Source organism: Somniosus microcephalus, chromosome 28 (genome assembly GCF_052327205.1).
Source record: "Somniosus microcephalus isolate GS21.2 chromosome 28, FLI_Smic_1.0, whole genome shotgun sequence".
In the NCBI taxonomy this organism is placed as follows: Eukaryota; Metazoa; Chordata; class Chondrichthyes; order Squaliformes; family Somniosidae; genus Somniosus; species Somniosus microcephalus.
In genome coordinates this window covers 15,505,961-15,524,164 of record NC_141014.1, presented here as the reverse complement: position 1 = coordinate 15,524,164, position 18,204 = coordinate 15,505,961, and the positions used below count along the sequence as shown (strand labels likewise).

The window sequence follows — 18,204 nt, the reverse complement described above, 5'->3', positions numbered from 1 at the left end:
GAGCTGTGAAACGCTGATATTTCATCTGACAAAAGCTCTTGACAGATGAAATGTCAATCTGTAACGTCACCTGTTGCCGGGTGGCCCTTAATTGGCCTGCTGAGCCCACTGGGCGGGCTCAACAAGGTCAATCAAGTGAAAATTGAGTGGGTTGGCCACAACTCGATGGAGGCGGGACTACAACGCTGAAAGTTGTAGTCATGCCTCCAGTATCAAAATCTAGCCCCTAATGTCTCCCTTTCATTTAAATTGATGCCCTCAAGTGACCAGTGTATTCATTTATATACCGTATCATTATATGCTGCCCCTTATACTTTGTCCAAGTCACCATTATTCATGCTTGATCCTATTGCGTGTTTGCACGCTGTTCAACTATGGCAAGTATCACAGCCAAGCTCAATGCTTTCCTTGTCCAATGTCCACACATGCAAGAGCTACTATGTAACAGTCAAGAGCAGCAATCCTGGTTGATTCAATTCTGCTCCTTTGTTTGGGGGCCTTGATGTTAATTGTAGCAGCCGAACTGTCGCTGTTGCTTGATTAATTAACTTGCTTAATCCATTGCTTAAAGGTTTCCTGCTCCAGTGTTGTACAGTTAAGTGGGATTTAAGATTAAAAATGAAATATGTCATTGTTATTATCTCTGATCAATTTTCTTCTGATTTTAGATCTTGATGATATATCTGCGCTCTTTGTGAAGTGTATTCCATATCTGAACTACTCGTTTTCAGATGTCATACCCGTCCTTACAGAAAGTTCAGACACAATTGGAATAGATGAAGACCTTCAGAACAGTAATCATTGTCTTTTAGTTATATTGTCCCTGGCCCATATGTACGAAAACAGGTAAGAGCTTTTCATGGAATCATAGAATAGTTATAGCACAGTAGGAGGCCGTTCGCCCCGTTGAGTCCATGCTGGCTCTCTGCAAGAGCACTTCAACTAGTCCCAATCCCCCGCCCTTTCTCCGTAGCCCTGCAATTTTTTTTCTTTCGGGTACTTATCTAATGCCCTTTTGAAAGCCATGATTGAATCTGCCTCCACCACCCTTTCAGGCAGTGCATTCCAGATCATAACCACTCGCTGCGTAAAAAACCTTTTCCTCATGTCGCCTTTGGTTCTTCTGTCAATCACCCTAAATCTGTGTCCTCTGGTTCTCAAGCCTTCCGCCAATGGAAACAGTTTCTCTCTACTCTGGCTAGACCCTTCATGATTTTGAACACCTCTATCAAATCTCCTCTCAATCTTCTCTGCTCTAAGGAGAACAACCCCAGTTTCTCCAGTCTATCCACGTAACTGAAGTCCCTCATCCCGGAACCATTCTTGTAAATCTTTCTGCACCCTCTCTAAGGCCTTCACATCCGTCCTAAAGTGCGGTACCCAGAATTGGACACACAACTCCAGTTGTGGGCAAACCTGTGTTTTATAAAGATTCTTTGCTTTTGTATTCTATGCCTCTATTTATAAAGCCCAGGATCCCGTATGCTTTTTTAACCGCTTTCTCAACCTGTCCTGCCACCTTAAACAATTTGTGCACATATACCCCCAGGTGTCTCTGTTCCTGCACTCCCTTTAGAATTGTATCCTTTAGTTTATATTGCCTCTCCTCGTTCTTCCTACCAAAATGTATCAGTTCGCATTTTTCTGCGTTAAACTTCATCTGCCAGGTGTCTGCCCATTCCACCAGCCTGTCTATGTCCTCTTGAAGTCTATCCTAGCCCCCTCACTGTTCACTATACTTCCAAGTTTTGTGTCACCTGCAAAATTGAAATAATGCCCTGTACACCAAAGTCCAAATCATTAATATATATCAAGAAAAACAGTGGTCCTAGTACCGATCCCTGGGGCACACCACTGTATACCTTCATCCAGTCCGAAAAACAACCCTTCACCAGCACTCTGTTTCTTGTCAATTAGCCGATTTCGTATCCATGCTGTCACTGTCCTTTTTATTCCATGGGCTTCAACTTTGCTGGCACTTTATCAAATGCCTTTTGGAAGTCCATGTACACCACATCCACCGCATTGTCCCCATCAACCCTCTCTGTTACCTCATCAAAAAATTCAAACAAGTTGGTTAAACATGATTTGCCTTTAACATCCATGCTGGCTTCCCTTAAGTAATCCACATTTGTCTAAGTGACTGTTAATTTTGTCCCAGATTATTGTTTCTAAAAGCTTCCCCACCACCAAGGTTAAGCTGACTGGCCTGTAGTTGCTGGGTTAATCATTACAACCTTTTTTGAACAAGGGTATAACATTTGCAATTCTCCACTCCTCTGGCACCACCCCCGTATCCAAGGAGGATTGGGAGATTATGGCCAGTACCTCCGCAATTCCCACCTTTACTTCCCTCAGCATCCTAGGATGCATCCCATCTGATCCTGGTAACTTATCTACTTTAATAAGTACAGCCAGCCTTTCTAGTACCTCGTCTTTATCAATTTTTATCCCATCCAATATCTCAACTACCTCCTCTTTCACTATGACTTTGGCAGCATCTTCTTCCTTGGTGAAGACAGATGTAAAATACTCATTTAGAACCTCAGCCATGTGTAGGTCTCCTTTTTGGAAAGATTATTTAGCTTTTGCTAAAGAAATGACAGACTGGCAGAGTACATACTATTAAAGCAAGTAATTGCCTGCTTCTTGCCATAGATACCAATCAGCACCCCTTCCTTTGCAACTGCTTGATTCTATCTATGGGAAAATTGAAAGGTGTACCATGTTAACCGTTGCTTTGTCAACAACCTATTGGGCTCGAATTTCATCGGGCCGTTGAGGCGGGATTGGAGGCGTGTGGGGGGTTAAAATCGCGAAATCGGGGGGCACGAACCCATCCCGCCTCCATGCCCGTTTCACAGGAGGCGGGTATCCGACCTGTGCTGGGAGCCGCCTCCACGAGACGGGAAGGGGATTAGTGCCAATTAACTGCCTGTTAACGGGCAGTTTTTAGCCTAATCCCTATTTTTATCCCTGAAGTGTGGGCATCCCGACGGCTCCAAACCACGCCAAGTTAGCGAGGCGGACCGTCGGGCTGAAGGGCTTGGAGGGTTCGAGATGTCCGGTGTTCAGGTGAGTAATGGGTGCATGAGTGCAGAGGTAAGTATGTTTGGTGTGTGTAAAGTGTTTAAATAAGTTTTACTTACCTTTACTTAATAATGCAGCCTTCCTTCCTTCAGGTCTCGGGAGTCCCTCATCTCACCGGCACAGAAAGCAGAATGGCCGCGAGCTGTCAAAATCTGCAGCCTCTGCTTTCTGTTCTGGAGAGATCTCTAAATCAGCCTGAGAGGAAGGAATTAACTTAGTGTACAGATTGTCAGTGTTTGACAGCTTCAAAGAGCTGTCAAACGCTGATGTTTCATCTGTCAAAAGCACTTGACAGATGAAATGTCAATCTGTGACGTCACCTGTTGCCGGGTGGCCCTTAATTGGCCTGCTGAGCCCGCTGGGCAGGCTCAACAAGGTCAATCAGGGGAAAATCGAGTGGGTTGGCCACAACTCGATGGAGGCGGGACTACAACCCCAAAAGTGGGAGTCCCGCCTCCTACACGCCTCCATTGATAAAATCCAGCCCAATATTGAGTCAAACTTAAAATAGAGTAGGAAAAGTAGTGCCATTCCACCATATCATGGGGTGTTAGTCACCATGGCCTTAACAAAAGACCCACACCCTCTAAATGTGACACTGACATAAAAAATTCACTTATTTACCCTTGATAACATCACACAACAAAAGGGGAATTTTAACCTTAAAAAACGGGTGGGTTTGGAGTGTGGGGGTAGTTAAATTGTTAAAAATCGGATTCCTGACCTGAACCCAACTCCAACCCGCCCACTTCCAGTTTTGATGTGTTGGGGACTCGGCAGGATGGGGCTGGCAGTCAACCCGCTGCCAGGAGGCAGGACATCAATTTAAATATTGCAATGAGCCTGGAAGCCTCCTCTTTAGCCTCCATTTTGTTTATAGCTGCAGCTGGACGGGTTTTACACAGTTCGTAAAACTCAGCAGTTACAGCGAGGCACGGACTGCTGCATCTAGGAGGTAAGAGCCTTTACACCTACCTCCTGGATCCTGTGTCCCTGCCTAACCCACCCCTGCGATCGGAGACCCCACACGAGGCTGCTGATCATCTTCCTGGACCCCCACCCCAGATGGTCCTCAGGCCGGCCACGATCCTCTGGTGGCTGGCCCCGATGTGATCTCCCGCCCCCCAATCCCCAACCGATGCTCTTGAGGCCAGCAACGATCCCCACTCCCTGGCCTTTACACTTAACTCATGGATCCAGCTTCTGCACCTAACTGTGATCGGTGACCTCCCCCCCCCCCCCCCCCCCGCCTCCCCCATATGAGGCCTACGATCCTCCACCAGGCCTCCAGACCCCTAATGTTGTCTGCCTCCCTCCCTCATGCTCCTCTGGCCCCCATGCGATCAGCCTCCGGCCCCCCCGATGTGCTATGGCCTCGCCCGTGCTCCCGGCCCCCCGATGTGCTCCCTCCTCCCCGGTCCCACGAAGTCCCTGATTTTTCTCCCCCCCCCCCCCCCGGACTCATGATGTCCCCGATCTTCTCCCCCCGCCATACTCCGGCACCGACGCCCACTTGATCCCTCCCTCCCTCCTCTGTGTGGTCTAGTGCTGCAGGCCTACCCAGCCGCTCCATCTCTCAATAGAAGTAAGACGTATAGGCTTGTATTTTCCTGTATTTATTTTGTCCCCTTTTTTTGAATATAGCACTACGTTGGCCTATTTCTACTGAGACCTTCCCGGGGTCCATTGACTCTCTCATAATGATTGTCAGTGCATCACAAATCTCCTCCCTAGGTTTGTAGGGAGGAGATTTGTGATTTTTTTTTCTCATTATTTCACTTTGTTAAAGTGCTGTTAATCCACTTAGGATCACATTTGAGCTTCTTGGTTTTAGGAATGTATTTAACCTGCAGCTTCAGCATTACAGGAAACTTTGTGCCATCCGGCACCCATGGGACCGAGCTACTGCCGTTTTTTTAAAAGCTCCGGATAGACCAGCGTCAATGTTATCAGATAGGAGCTTTTCATCGCAGTATCTGACCACAAACACTTGCTCAGCAACAGCTTGTAAACACTCGGCCCCTGGCTTGGAAGCGTCTCTGAAGCTGTTGCTAAGATACAGAGACGCTTTCTAGAGCCTGCCGTGTCTGACCACAAACACTGTGTTGCTCAGCAACAGCTTGTAAACACTCGGCCCAGTAGCTTGGAAGTGTCTCTGAAGCTGTTGCTAAACGACAAAGACGCTTTCCAGAGCCTGCCTGTGAAAAGAATGCTAGGAGAAAAAAAAACACCTAACCAAAACGGCTGCTGATTTCTGCCGTTAGATCAAAGTTGCCGGACATTCAACTTCCGGATGGCACAAAGTTTCCTGTATATCTGCATTATACATTGGCTTAGGAATTCCACATTGCTAAAAACCTGCCGGTGCCACGTTCATGGCTGCAGAAATTGATGGTGCTGATAGGACCAGTAAATTGGCCCTGGTAGCTAATTAACATTAGCCCCGTGCTAAACTTACCGTTCTGGTGGTGTTAGTCCCGGCAGGAGGCCCAATGTAGCATGGCCATTGCATCATTGCAGCAAAAATAGCCTTCTCTTAAAGCAAGCCGGTCATTTCAGGAAGCAGTTCAGTCCCTTAAAGGGGAACTGCCTTCAACAACAACAATCAACAAATTGTATTTATATAGTGCATTTTTAACGTAGTAAAATGCCCCAAGGCGCTTCACAGGAGTGTTATAAGACAAAAATTTGACACAAGCCACATAAGGAGAAATTAGGGCAGATGGAGGTAAGTTTTAAGGAGCATCTTAAAGGAGGAAAGAGAGGCGGTGAGGTTTAGGGAGGGAATTCCAGAGTTTAGTGCCTAGGCAGCTGAAGGCACAGCCACCAATGGTTGAGTGATTATATCCAGAGATGTTCAAGAGGGCAGAATTAGAGGGTTGTGGGGCTGGAGGAGGTTACAGAGATAGGGCAGGGCGAGGCCATGGAGGCAGTTGTACAAGGTATTGGTGAGACCGCACCTGGAATACTGCGTACAGTTTTGGTGTCCATACTTAAGAAAGGACATACTTGCTCTCGAGTCAGTACAAAGAAGGTTCACTCGGTTAATCCCGGGGATGAGGGGTTGGACATATGAGGAGAGGTTGAGTAGATTGGGACTCTACTCATTGGAGTTCAGAAGAATGAGAGGCGATCTTATTGAAACATATAAGATTGTGAAGGGGTTGGATCGGGTGGATGCGGGGAAGATGTTCCCGAAGATGGGTGAAACTAGAACTAGGGGGCATAGTCTTAGAATAAGGGGCTGCTCTTTCAAAACTGAGATGAGGAGGAACTACTTCACTCAGAGGGTGGTAGGTCCATGGAATATGCTGCCCCAAAAAGCTGTAGAAGCTACATCATTACATAAATTTAAAACAGAAATAGACAGTTTCCTAGAAGTAAAGGGAATTAAGGGTTACGGGGAGCGGGCAGGAATTTGGACATGAGTCTAGGTTCGGATCGGTCATGGCCCTGTGGGTAGCAGAGCGGGCCCAGGGGCCGTGTAGCCTGATCCTGCTCCTATTTCGTGTGTCTAATTCTGTTAGATTCAGGAGATGGTTCTGTGATAGTGGATTGGCGGTTAGGATCAGATCAGCCATGATCTTATTGAATGGCAGAGCAGGCTCGAGGGGCCGATTGGCCTACTCCTGCTCCTATTTCTTATGTTCTTATGTTCTTAAAACAAGGATGAGAATTTTGAAATCGCGACATTCTGAAATGAAAAAAATAAAAATCATGTAAAAATAGGCAGTTTTTAGCCCTTACAGCTCAACTGCCTGCTTAAAAAGAATTCCCAAATAGAGTGCTGCTTGATAGCACTGTCGATGACACCTTCCAGCACTCTGCTGATGATTGAGAGTAGACTGATGGGGCGGTAATTAGCCAGATTGGATTTCTCCTGCTATTTGTGGACAGGACATATCTGGGCAGTTTTCCACATTGTCGGATAGATGCCAGTGTTGTAGCTGTACTGGAACAGCTTGGCTAGAGGCATGGCTAGTTCTGGAGCGCAAGTCTTCAGCACGACAGCCGGGATGTTGTCGGGGCTCACAGCCTTTGCTGTATCCAGTGCGCTCAGCCGTTTCTTGATATCATGTGGAGTGAATCAAATTGGCTGGCGACTGGCTTCTGTGGTGCTGGGGACCTCAGGAGGAGGCCGATATGGATCATCCACTCGGCACTTCTGGCTGAAGATGGTTGCAATCGCTTCAGCATTGCCTTTTGCACTCACGTGCTGGGCTCCACCATCCTTGAGGATAATAATTTTTTAAAATTTGTTTATGGGATGTGGGCGTCACTGGCAAGGCCAGCATTCATTGCCCATCCCCAATTGCCCTTGAGAAGGTGGTGGTGAGCCGCCGCCTTGAACCGCTGCTTCTGCTTTTTAGCATGCATGTAGTCCTGTGTTGCAGCTTCCGCAGGTTGGCACTGCATTTTTAGGTACGCCAGGTGCTGCTCCTGCCATTCTCTTCTACACTCCTTATTGAACCAGGGTTGGTCCCCTGGCTTGATGATAATGGTAGAGTGAGGGATATGCCGGGCCATGAGGTTACAGATTGCGGTGGAATAGAATTCTGCTGCTGCTGCTGATGGCCCACAGCGCCTCATGGATGCCCAGTTGCGAGCTGCTAGATCTGTTCTGAATCTGTCCCATTTAGCATGGTGGTAGTACCACACAACACGATGGAGGATGTCCTCAGTGTGAAGACGGGACTTCGTCTTCAGCTCTTAAAGCTGAATTGCATTCCGCAACTAAAAAAAATGCTAAAAGTGGTCCAGCACTAACACAAATGGCTCAGCAAGCCAGGGAAGGGGCACTCGGGGTCTTGCTCGCAGCACTCCAGCTTTGTGCAGGGGGTCAACACTGCAAGAGAGGTCCTTTATCAACAGGAGGCCCCCCAGAAAGAAGGATGTGGGACCAGATCACCGCGCCATCACTGCCAGCAGTGTCATCCCCACAACCTGGCTCCAGTGCCCAAAGAAGCTTCATGACCTCAGACCAGTGGTCAAGGTCAGTGAATGCATCTTCAAAAGCCGTCTCCTACCAACTGCACCACTAGCCTCACAACTGCTCAATGCACAACCGCTCCCCCCCCCCCACCCCCGCCCCATCGTTCACCTACCAACAATCTGTACCAAACACGAGTCACACCTCCCATTCCTAGCTTCACCTCACCCCCTTGGAGGAGACGGTGCTGGCCATTCTTGGCAGGGGCATGGCTGAGCCCTTGGTCAGTGGCGGGGCTGAAAGGATACAAGATGCTAGTATTCTCATGTTATCCTCCTCTTGCATTCACCTCTTCCTTTCGCCCCCCCATCTCTCACCACAACTCCACCCTTGTGCCTTCCTCATTTCACACACCCAAGAAATGCAGCCTACCCAGCCAGTGGTTGGCCGAGGAGAGTGAAGAAGAAGAAACACCATCACTCGATTTCACGCTCCAACACACCAGCTCCTCAAGGTTGACCAGCAAGGCCATTTGCAGTGTCCCCCACTGAAAGTCAGCTGCCTTCCACCAGCCATGCTGCAGCCACTGGGGTAGCACTGCGTGACATCGATAGGATAGGCAAAGGCACACAGAAGACAGTCACTAAGAGAATGCATAATGGTGATTACTTGATTTCTTGATGTCATATTGGATGGACAGATGTGTAAAGTTGGATTTGAAAGTTTGCTTTGTGGTGGCTTTTAATTCAGCATTGTGGCCAAGAGGATGTAGTGATGGTCAGTAACAGAGGGAAGGTAAGGTGGTGGGACAAATGTTGAAAGGGGAATTGGGATTGTGGTCACTGGTACCGCAGATGGATGATTCCATTCTGGATATCCCGGCCAGAAAGGGTCTGTCTGGGTTGCATCCTTCCTTCTGCCTCCTCCTAGTCTGCATCTTCCTATTCTGCATCTTCTTCCCTCTGCAAGCGGAGGCTGTAAATCTGAAATGACAGCATAAAATGCTGGAAATAGTCAGCAGGTCAGGCTGCATCTCGACCTGAGACGTTAACTCTGTTTCTCTCTCCACGGACGCTGCCTGACCTGCTGAGTATTTTCAGCATTTTCTGTCTTCTCAGAGGCCTTCCTTTATCATCTGAGGCCTTGTAAGCGTCCAGCAGCACTCCCTGCACACTTAAAAAATCTTTTAACATGTATTGCACCAAGCCACTACTTCAGTAAAATTTTAAAAAATCCAGTCCAAAAGCTTCAATGCAAACTTACCTGAAAGACGTGTGTGTCCCTTTAAGAAGTGCTGACGACATCCGTCAGTCTGCTGAAAGTTTGCTTTTCAGAGCAATCTTAGGACTCAGTGCTAAGGTCCAAGTTTGCATCTCTAGGGACATCACTGCTATTGGCAGTGCTAAGGCCCTCACCAAAATGGTGGCCACCGTCCCCGCGCCAGAGAAGGGCGTTAGCGTGGCGACCGCCATTTTTCGCCAGGATTACGGTGCTAACTCATGGCGTTAAGATAAGGAATTTCTGGGTCATTATCTTCTACTGAGGCATTATTGAGAAAGTTCTTTTGTTCATACTGTTCTTTATAGGTTCATGTCCATTGTGCGTCAGGGCCAGAATTCGCCCACAACTATATTTTTGTGTGCTAAATGTCAGCAGTACAAATTATTTAATTTTTACTTTAATTTCCTCTTATGATATTCATTCAGGGCACTCATTTATTAAATTTGAAAGCCTTTTAAAAATATTCTGTAGGCTGACTAACTCAAGCCTATTCAGCAAAGTTGTGGTTGGAGCTGGGGTATAATTCAGTAAGGTTTTCCATATACAAAGGAAGGACGAATGATGTAAGCATGCATATTAGGAAAAGGAGATGGCAACGGCTGAATGCTGCACTTGTGGTGGCTTGGAGGAAAATGTGGGCCTTGGTGGCTCCCTTTCCATCCCCTCCCCCAATCACCTATGCTTTCCCCACCTGCTCACTCCTCACCTTTTCATCCCACTATCTCCTCCCCTTCCTACCAACCCCTGACCCAGGAAAATGGTTAGGGTTACAAAAGTGGGCAGAAGTCTCACCCTGGCAGCAAGAGGAGAATTCAGCCCGCAATATCAGAATTATCCTATTTATTTGAGAGTTGGTAGTTTCTGGGGATCCCTACACAGTGGGCAGTAGCTGGTTTCATTTGCAGTCTTGCTGGTCACTTTCTTGATGTAGAGTGATGGAGAGGGTTAGAGGTCAATGTGCTGCCTTCCTGGTCAGCTAGGGAACAAAGGACAGGCAAGCATGTGATTCGGAATCACTTGCTGGTAAGCGAGACACAGGGAATGAGCAGTTTCTTCCTTTAAGGTAGAGCCAACTGTGGTCAAAGAAAGATCTGGGCAAAAAAGTTATACTTAACCGCTAATAGGGATAGTGTGGTGTGGCTTGTAACTTTTCATACTGCAGGTTTACTGAATTAAGCTGAAGTAAGGTGAGATTTACTACTGTATAACTATTCTTCAGTATATTCACTTACCAATTGTAAAATAAACCAGTTAATTGATATACATTTGGCGGGGAGATGGGGAGCAAACAAATTTAACAAATGGCAACAAAGGACGGAAATAAGTTCAGAAAAGTAATTCAGTGGCAGGCATCATGCAGTAAACGGCAATGGGAGACAACAATGCAGGCTTGTGATGTGGGCGTTTGGGTTGGGGTAGGATTCACAAAGCGGTCAGGTAGGCACTAGCCTGAAATCGGCGGCTGGTGGCGGGGAGAGGACTGCAAAAGAGCAAGAGGGTCCCAGATGCCATCTTTAATGGATGAAAACCAAAAAATCGGTATTAAACTCCCAATGAATGGGGGAAAGGCACTTGAAAATTAGGAAAAACAAAATGGCCGACAGACTAGGGCGATAGTTGAGCTCAATAGTGGCCGATTCTTACAACTATATCACAACAGACAATTGTTTACTTACAGAATTACTATTCTAAAATATTTACATATGGATTTGCATTAAAAATGTTGGCAATGACTATCTCCAACAAGCGAGAGCCTAACCACCGCCCCTTGACATTCAGTGGCATTACTATCGCCGAATCTCCCACCATCAACGTCCTGGGGGTCACCATTAACCATAAACTTAACTGGACCAGCCACATAAATACTGTGGCGACAAGAGCAGGTCAGAGGCTAGGTATTGTGCGGAGAGTGTCTCACTTCCTGACTCCTCAAAGCTTTTCCACCATCTACAAGGCACAAGTCAGGAGTGTGATGGAATACTCTCCACTTGCCTGGATGAGTACAGCTCCAACAACACAAGAAGCTCGACACCATCCAGGACAAAGCAGCCCGCTTGATCGGCACCCCCTCCAGCACCTTAAACATTCACTCCCTCCACCACCGGCGCACCGTGGCTGCAGTATGCACCATCCAAGTTCCCCTCCAAGTCACACACCATCCTGACATAGAAGTATATCGCCGATCCTTCATCGTCGCAGGGTCAAAATCCTGGAACTCCCTCCCTAACAGCACTGTGGGAGTACCATCACCACACGGACTGCAGCGGTTTAGACCGCGGGTGTCGGCGAGAGGCGCGAGCGGGAAGCTTAAAAAGGCCTCAGAGACCCAGGTAAGGCCTCAGACCGCGGGTGTCGGCGGGAGGCGCGAGCGGGAAGCTTTAAAAAGGATTCAGAGACCCAGGTAAGGCCTCAGACCGCGGGTGTCGGCGGGAGGCGCGAGCAGGAAGCTTAAAAAGGCCTCAGAGACCCAGGTAAGGCCTCAGACCGCGGGTGTCGGCGGGAGGCGCGAGCGGGAAGCTTTAAAAAGGATTCAGAGACCCAGGTAAGGCCTCAGACCGCGGGTGTCGGCGGGAGGCGCGAGCAGGAAGCTTAAAAAGGCCTCAGAGACCCAGGTAAGGCCTCAGACCGCGGGTGTCGGCGGGAGGCGCGAGCGGGAAGCTTTAAAAAGGATTCAGAGACCCAGGTAAGGCCTCAGACCGCGGGTGTCGGCGGGAGGCGCGAGCAGGAAGCTTAAAAAGGCTTCAGAGACCCAGGTAAGGCCTCAGACCGCGGGTATCGGCGGGAGGCGTGAGCGGGAAGCTTGAAAAGGCTCCCGAGACCCAGGTAAGGCCTCAGACCGCGGGTGTCGGCAGGAGGCGCGAGCGGGAAGCTTAAAAAGGATTCAGAGACCCAGGTAAGGCCTCAGACCGCGGGTGTCGGCGGGAGGCGCGAGCGGGAAGCTTAAAAAGCTTCAGAGACCCAGGTAAGGCCTCAGACCGCGGGTGTCAGTGGGAGGCGCGAGCGGGAAGCTTTAAAAAGCTTCAGAGACCCAGGTAAGGCGTACCAATCTCCAGTCTCCGAAGTCAGAGGGAAGGAGAGAGGTAAAAAGTAATCCAAGTGTGACGTCACCAGAAAGCGGGTAAGTGATTGGTTGGTGAGTATTTCTCTCTTTTGAAGCTTAAACTCTGTGGTTTATAGTTTCTAAGGTGCGATATTCATCATCTAGAATCGGGGCAGAGGGTATTTAAGAATAATATTAATAAATTTAATTAATTACATAGAATGGGAGATCAGGTGATGTGTTGCTGCTGCAATATGTGGGAGCTGGTGGACACCATTGATGCTCACAGTGATCACATTTGCAGTAAGTGTTGGCTGCTCGAGGAATTCCGGCTCCGTGTTGAAGAGCTGGAGTCCGAGCTTCAAACACTGAGACACATCAGGGAGGGGGAGAGTTACCTGGACTCTGTGTATCAGGAGGTAGTCACACCAATTAGATTAATTAATTCAGATGTAGTCCGCGGCCAGGGTCAGGACGGTGTGACTAGAAGTGAGGCAGGTACGGGGATCCAGGAGGTAGTGTTGGAGGAGCCACAGCCCTTGCTCTTGTCCAACAGTTTTGAGGCTCTTACTCCCTGCGAGGATGGGAACACGGACTGCGGGGAGGATGAGCAACCCGGCCACAGCACCGTGGAGCGGGGGGCCATTCAAGTGGGGGGAGATAAAAGAAATGTTGTAGTGGTAGGGGATAGTATCGTTAGGGGGATAGATAGAGTTCTTTGCAGCCAAGAGCGAGAGTCCCGAAGGCTGTGTTGCCTGCCCGGTGCCAGGGTTAAGGACATCTCCTCTGGGCTGGAGAGAAACTTGGAGGGGGAGGATCCAGTTGTCGTGGTCCATGTTGGTACCAACGACATAGAGAGGACAAGGAAGGAGGTTCTGCTGAGGGAGTTTGAGCAGCTAGGGGCCAAATTAGAAAGCAGAACCACAAGGGTAATAACCTCTGGATTGCTACCTGAGCCACGTGCAAATTTGGCTAGGGTAAATAAAATTAGAGAGTTAAATGCGTGGCTCAAAGCCTGGTGTGGGAGAAATGGGTTTTGCTTCCTGGGACACTGGCATCAGTACTGGGACAGGAGAGAGCTGTTCCGTTGGGACGGACTTCACTTGGCCAGTGCTGGGACTAGAGTCCTGGCGAATCGAATAACTAGGGCTGCAGAGAGGGCTTTAAACTAATTAGTGGGGGGGAGGTTTTAAGAGAGCGAAAAATAAAAATGACAGCGGAGAAGGCAATATAGCAAGGTAGCAGTGGGGGAATTAAAAACCAGAGCGTGTCAGGAAGGGACAGAATGTATAATGATAAAGGTAAAGTAGTAAAAGGGGTAAAAGCAGGAATAAATTGTCAGAAAACATATTTGAAAGTTCTTTATCTGAATGCACGCAGCATTCATAACAAAATTGACGAGTTGACGGTACAAATAACTACACATGGGTATGATCTGGTGGCCATTACGGAAACATGGCTGCAAGATAATCATGACTGGGAACTAAACATACAAGGATATTTGACAATTAGGAAGGACAGACAGGAAGGAAAGGGAGGTGGGGTTGCTATGTTAATCAAGGATGGAATCACTGCAATAGTCAGAAATGATATTGGGTCAAAGGTTCAGGATAGTGAAATAGTTTGGGTGGAGATAAGGAATAATAAGGGGAAAAAGTCACTAGTGGGCGTAGTCTATAGGCCTCCTAACAGTTGCAACTCTGTTGGTCGGAGTATAAATCAAGAAATAGTTGGGGCTTGTAATAAGGGAACAGCTATAATCATGGGGGATTTTAACTTTCATATTGACTGGACTAATCAAATTGGGCATGGCAGCCTTGAGGAAGAGCTCATAGAGTGTATTAGGGACGGGTTCCTTGAGCAGTATGTAACTGAACCAACCAGGGGCCAGGCAATCTTAGATCTGGTCCTGTGTAATGAAACAGGATTAATAAAAAATGTCCTAGTAAAGGATCCCCTTGGAATGAGTGACCATAATATGGTTGAATTCCAAATTCAGTTTGAGGGTGAGAGAGTTGGATCTCAAACCAGCATACTGAGCTTAAATAAAGGAGACTATGAAGGTATGAGAGAATTGACTAAAGTGGACTGGGAAAACAGATTAAAGTGTAAGACGGTACAAGAGCAATGGTCTACATTCAAGGAGATATTTCACATCTTTCAAGATAAATATATTCCACTGAGGAAAAAGGGGAGTAAAAGAAAAGACAGCCATCTGTGGCTTAGTAAAGTAATAAAGGATAGTATCCGACTGAAAACAAGGGCATATAAATTAGCCAAATCTAGTGGGAGGATAGAAGATTGGGAAGCATTTAAAAGCCAGCAAACTGTAAAGTCTGTGGGTTGTATAGCGAAGTAATACACAGACTACAAGAGTAACTTAAACAGGACTTTACTATTCGAAGGTCAGGGCGAATCTGCCCAATAAATTCTGCCACAGCACTTATATACCGGTGTGGTCACTGTCGGTATTACAGTATACAGCAGCCAGGATAAAGTAGTGCCACACCTAAAATAGTTCTCTTAAAGGTGGACGGTTACATACAATAGTTCTCTTAAAGGTAGAACAGTTACATACACTACACAAACAATAACTAAAAGATTAATTAAGAAAGGGAAGATAGATTATGAAAGTAAAATAGCAAAAAATATAAAAACCGACAGCAAGAGTTTCTACAGCTATATAAAAAGAAAAAGGGTGGCTAAAGTGAACGTTGGTCCCTTAGAGGATGGGACCGGGAAACTAGTGGTGGGGAACATGGAGATGGCAAAGACGCTGAACAAATATTTTGTATCAGTCTTTACAGTAGAGGACACTAAAAATATCCCAACACTGGACAAAGAGTGGGCAATGGGGGGGGGGAGGAGCTAAAGACGATTAAAATCACTAAGGAGATGGTACTCAGTAAAATAATGGGACTTAAGGCGGATAAATCCCCCGGACCTGATGGCCTACATCCTAGGGTCTTGAGAGAAGTGGCGGTAGGGATTGTGGATGCATTGGTGATTATTTTCCAGAACTCCCTGGACTCAGGAAAGGTCCCGGCAGATTGGAAAACTGCTAATGTAACACCCTTATTTAAGAAGGGAAGTAGACAAAAAGCTGGAAACTATAGACCAGTTAGCCTAACATCTGTGGTTGGCAAAATGTTGGAGTCCATTATTAAGGAAACAGTAACAGAGCATTTGGATAAACATAATTTAATAGGACAGAGTCAGCATGGTTTTATGAAGGGGAAGTCATGTTTGACAAATTTGGTCGAATTCTTTGAGGATGTAACATACAGGGTGGATAAAGGGGAACCAGTGGATGTGGTGTATTTGGACTTCCAAAAGGCATTTGACAAGGTTCCACACAAAAGATTACTGATCAAGATAAGAAATCACGGGATTGGGGGTAATATACTGGCATGGGTGGAAGATTGGCTATCTAACAGAAAACAAAGAGTTGGGATAAATGGTTCGTTCTCGGGCTGGCAATCAGTAACTAGTGGTGTTCCACAGGGGTCAGTGCTGGGACCCCAACTCTTTACAATCTATATTAACGATTTGGAGGAAGGGACCGAGTGCAACATATCCAAGTTTGCCGACGATACAAAGATGGGAGGGAAAGCAATGAGTGAGGATGACATAAAAAACCTGCAAAAGGACATAGACAGGCTAAGTGAGTGGGCAGAGATTTGGCAGATGCAATATAATGTTGGAAAGTGTGAGGTTATGCACTTTGGCAGAAAAAAATCAAAGAGCAAGTTCTTATCTAAATGGAGAGAAACTGCAAAGTGCTACAGTACAAAGGGATCTGGGGGTCCTGGTGCATGAAACACAGAAAGTTAGTATGCAGGTGCAGCAGGTGATCAGGAAGGCCAATGGAATCTTGGCTTTTATTGCAAGGGGGATGGAGTATAAAAACAGGGAAGTCTTGCTGCAGTTATACAGGGTATTGGTGAGGCCACACCTGGAATACTGCTTGCAGTTTTGGTTTCCATACTTAAGAAAAGATATACTTGCTCTCGAGGCGGTTCAGAGAAGGTTCACTCGGTTGATTCCAGAGATGAGGGGGTTGACGTATGAGGAAAGGTTGAGTAGCTTGGGACTCTACTCATTGGAGTTCAGAAGAATGAGAGGCGATCTTATCGAAACATATAAGATTGTGAGGGGGCTTGATCGGGTGGATGCGGGGAGGATGTTTCCACTGATGGGTGAGACTAGAACTAGGGGGCATAATCTAAGAATAAGGGGCTGCCCTTTCAAAACTGAGATGAGAAACTTCTTCACTCAGAGGGTAGTAAATCTATGGAATTTGCTACCCCAGAGAGCTGTGGAAGCTGCAACATTAAATAAATTTAAAATGGAGATAGACAGTTTCCTAGCAGATAAGGGAATTAGGGGTTACGGGGAGAGGGCAGGGAAGTGGACGTGAGTCTAGATTCCGATCAGCCATGATCCTATTGAATGGCGGAGCAGGCCCGAGGGGCCGTATGGCCTACTCCTGCTCCTACTTCTTATGTAAGAAGGCGGCTCACTACCACCTTCTCAAGGGCAATTAGGGATGGGCAATAAATGCTGGCCTTGCCAGCGATGCCCAGATCCCATAAACGAATAAAAAAAAAAAAATGGAGTTTCAGTGATAAATGTTGACACAAAGCATTACCATAAGTACTGTAATGAAGAGGAAGTGTGCACCATATGTGAAATTTAATTTTTGTATGGGTATTGGCTAATGGGAGCTGTACGAGAGTAATTTGAGTTGAATTGCTTTCTGACATTTCTGCAGCCTATCTAGGAATCTATCTTGCCATCATCCTGTGATGACCTTGCTGTAACACTTAGTTCACCACCTGGGGATGTCAATGCCAAGAAACTGTTTCTTTGCCTTTTAACATTTAGATCTTGAAAGAAAGAAAGACCCTTTCACGACCACCGGACGTCTCAAAGCGCTTTACAGCCAATTAAGTACTTTTTAAGAAACTCAGCAGCCAATTTGCACACAGCAAGCTCCCACAAACAGCAATGTGATAATGGCCAGATAATCTGTTTTTTTAGATATTGATTGAGGGATAAATATCGGCTAGGACACCAGGGATAACTCCCCTGCTTTTCCTTGAAATAGTGCCATGATTTCTTTTACGTCCACCTGAGAGAGTATTCAAGGCCTCGGTTTAATGTCTCATCTGAAAGACGGCACCTCCGACAGTGCAGCACTCCCTCAGTACTGAACTGGAGTGTCGACCTAGATTTTTGTGCTCAAATCTCTGGAGTGGGACTTGAACCTACAACCTTCTGACTCAGGCAAAAATGCTACCAACTGAGCCACAGCTGACAGTGCTGTGAAATGATGCTGTGAAAACATTAGTGTATAAATGTTTAATGTATTGCTATGCAAATTTTTTGTTCACTATTTTAACAGAGATAGCTTGTTTAGAATAAATGGGTTGAACTTCTGTTAAAATAATTTCAAGGTCTTAGGCATTGGTTTAAACCATAATGATGTGGCTACCTGGCAGCTCAAGTACTTGAATATGACTATTTTAGAGTGTTTCACATTTTTGTTTTTTCCGTAGGTTTTTTTCAGAAGGTCCTTTGTTCACAGCCATCAGTAGCTTTTTACACACGTCCTTAGATCGCGGGCATTCACCGCCACCCTTTGTACTTAGAGCCGCGCTCTATCTGTTGTCTGTATGTCAAGAAAATTGCAGCAGCCTAGACTGGGTAAACAGATGTTTTTGTTATTTACAGTGAGTGAAATTGGTTCTCCTGGTTCATTAATCGTATGTAATTCTTTTGCACACTACCAGAATCAGTAATTTTTAAAACAAAATTGCGTAAGATCTATGGTAAGATAACGAGGGAGAAAGTAACACCA

At 46.7% G+C, this 18,204-nt stretch overlaps 1 protein-coding gene across 1 annotated transcript in view; it reads left to right on the top strand.

Annotated features, from left to right (window-relative positions):
- The window catches only part of mei1 (meiotic double-stranded break formation protein 1), a 247,894-nt gene that overhangs the window by 138,111 nt on the left and 91,579 nt on the right, over positions 1–18,204 (top strand). The window contains exons 19-20 of the mRNA XM_085969507.1: positions 669–846; positions 17,903–18,050. Of these exons, the coding sequence (XP_085825633.1) occupies positions 669–846; positions 17,903–18,050 (326 nt within the window). The remainder of the gene's footprint in view (positions 1–668; positions 847–17,902; positions 18,051–18,204) is intronic.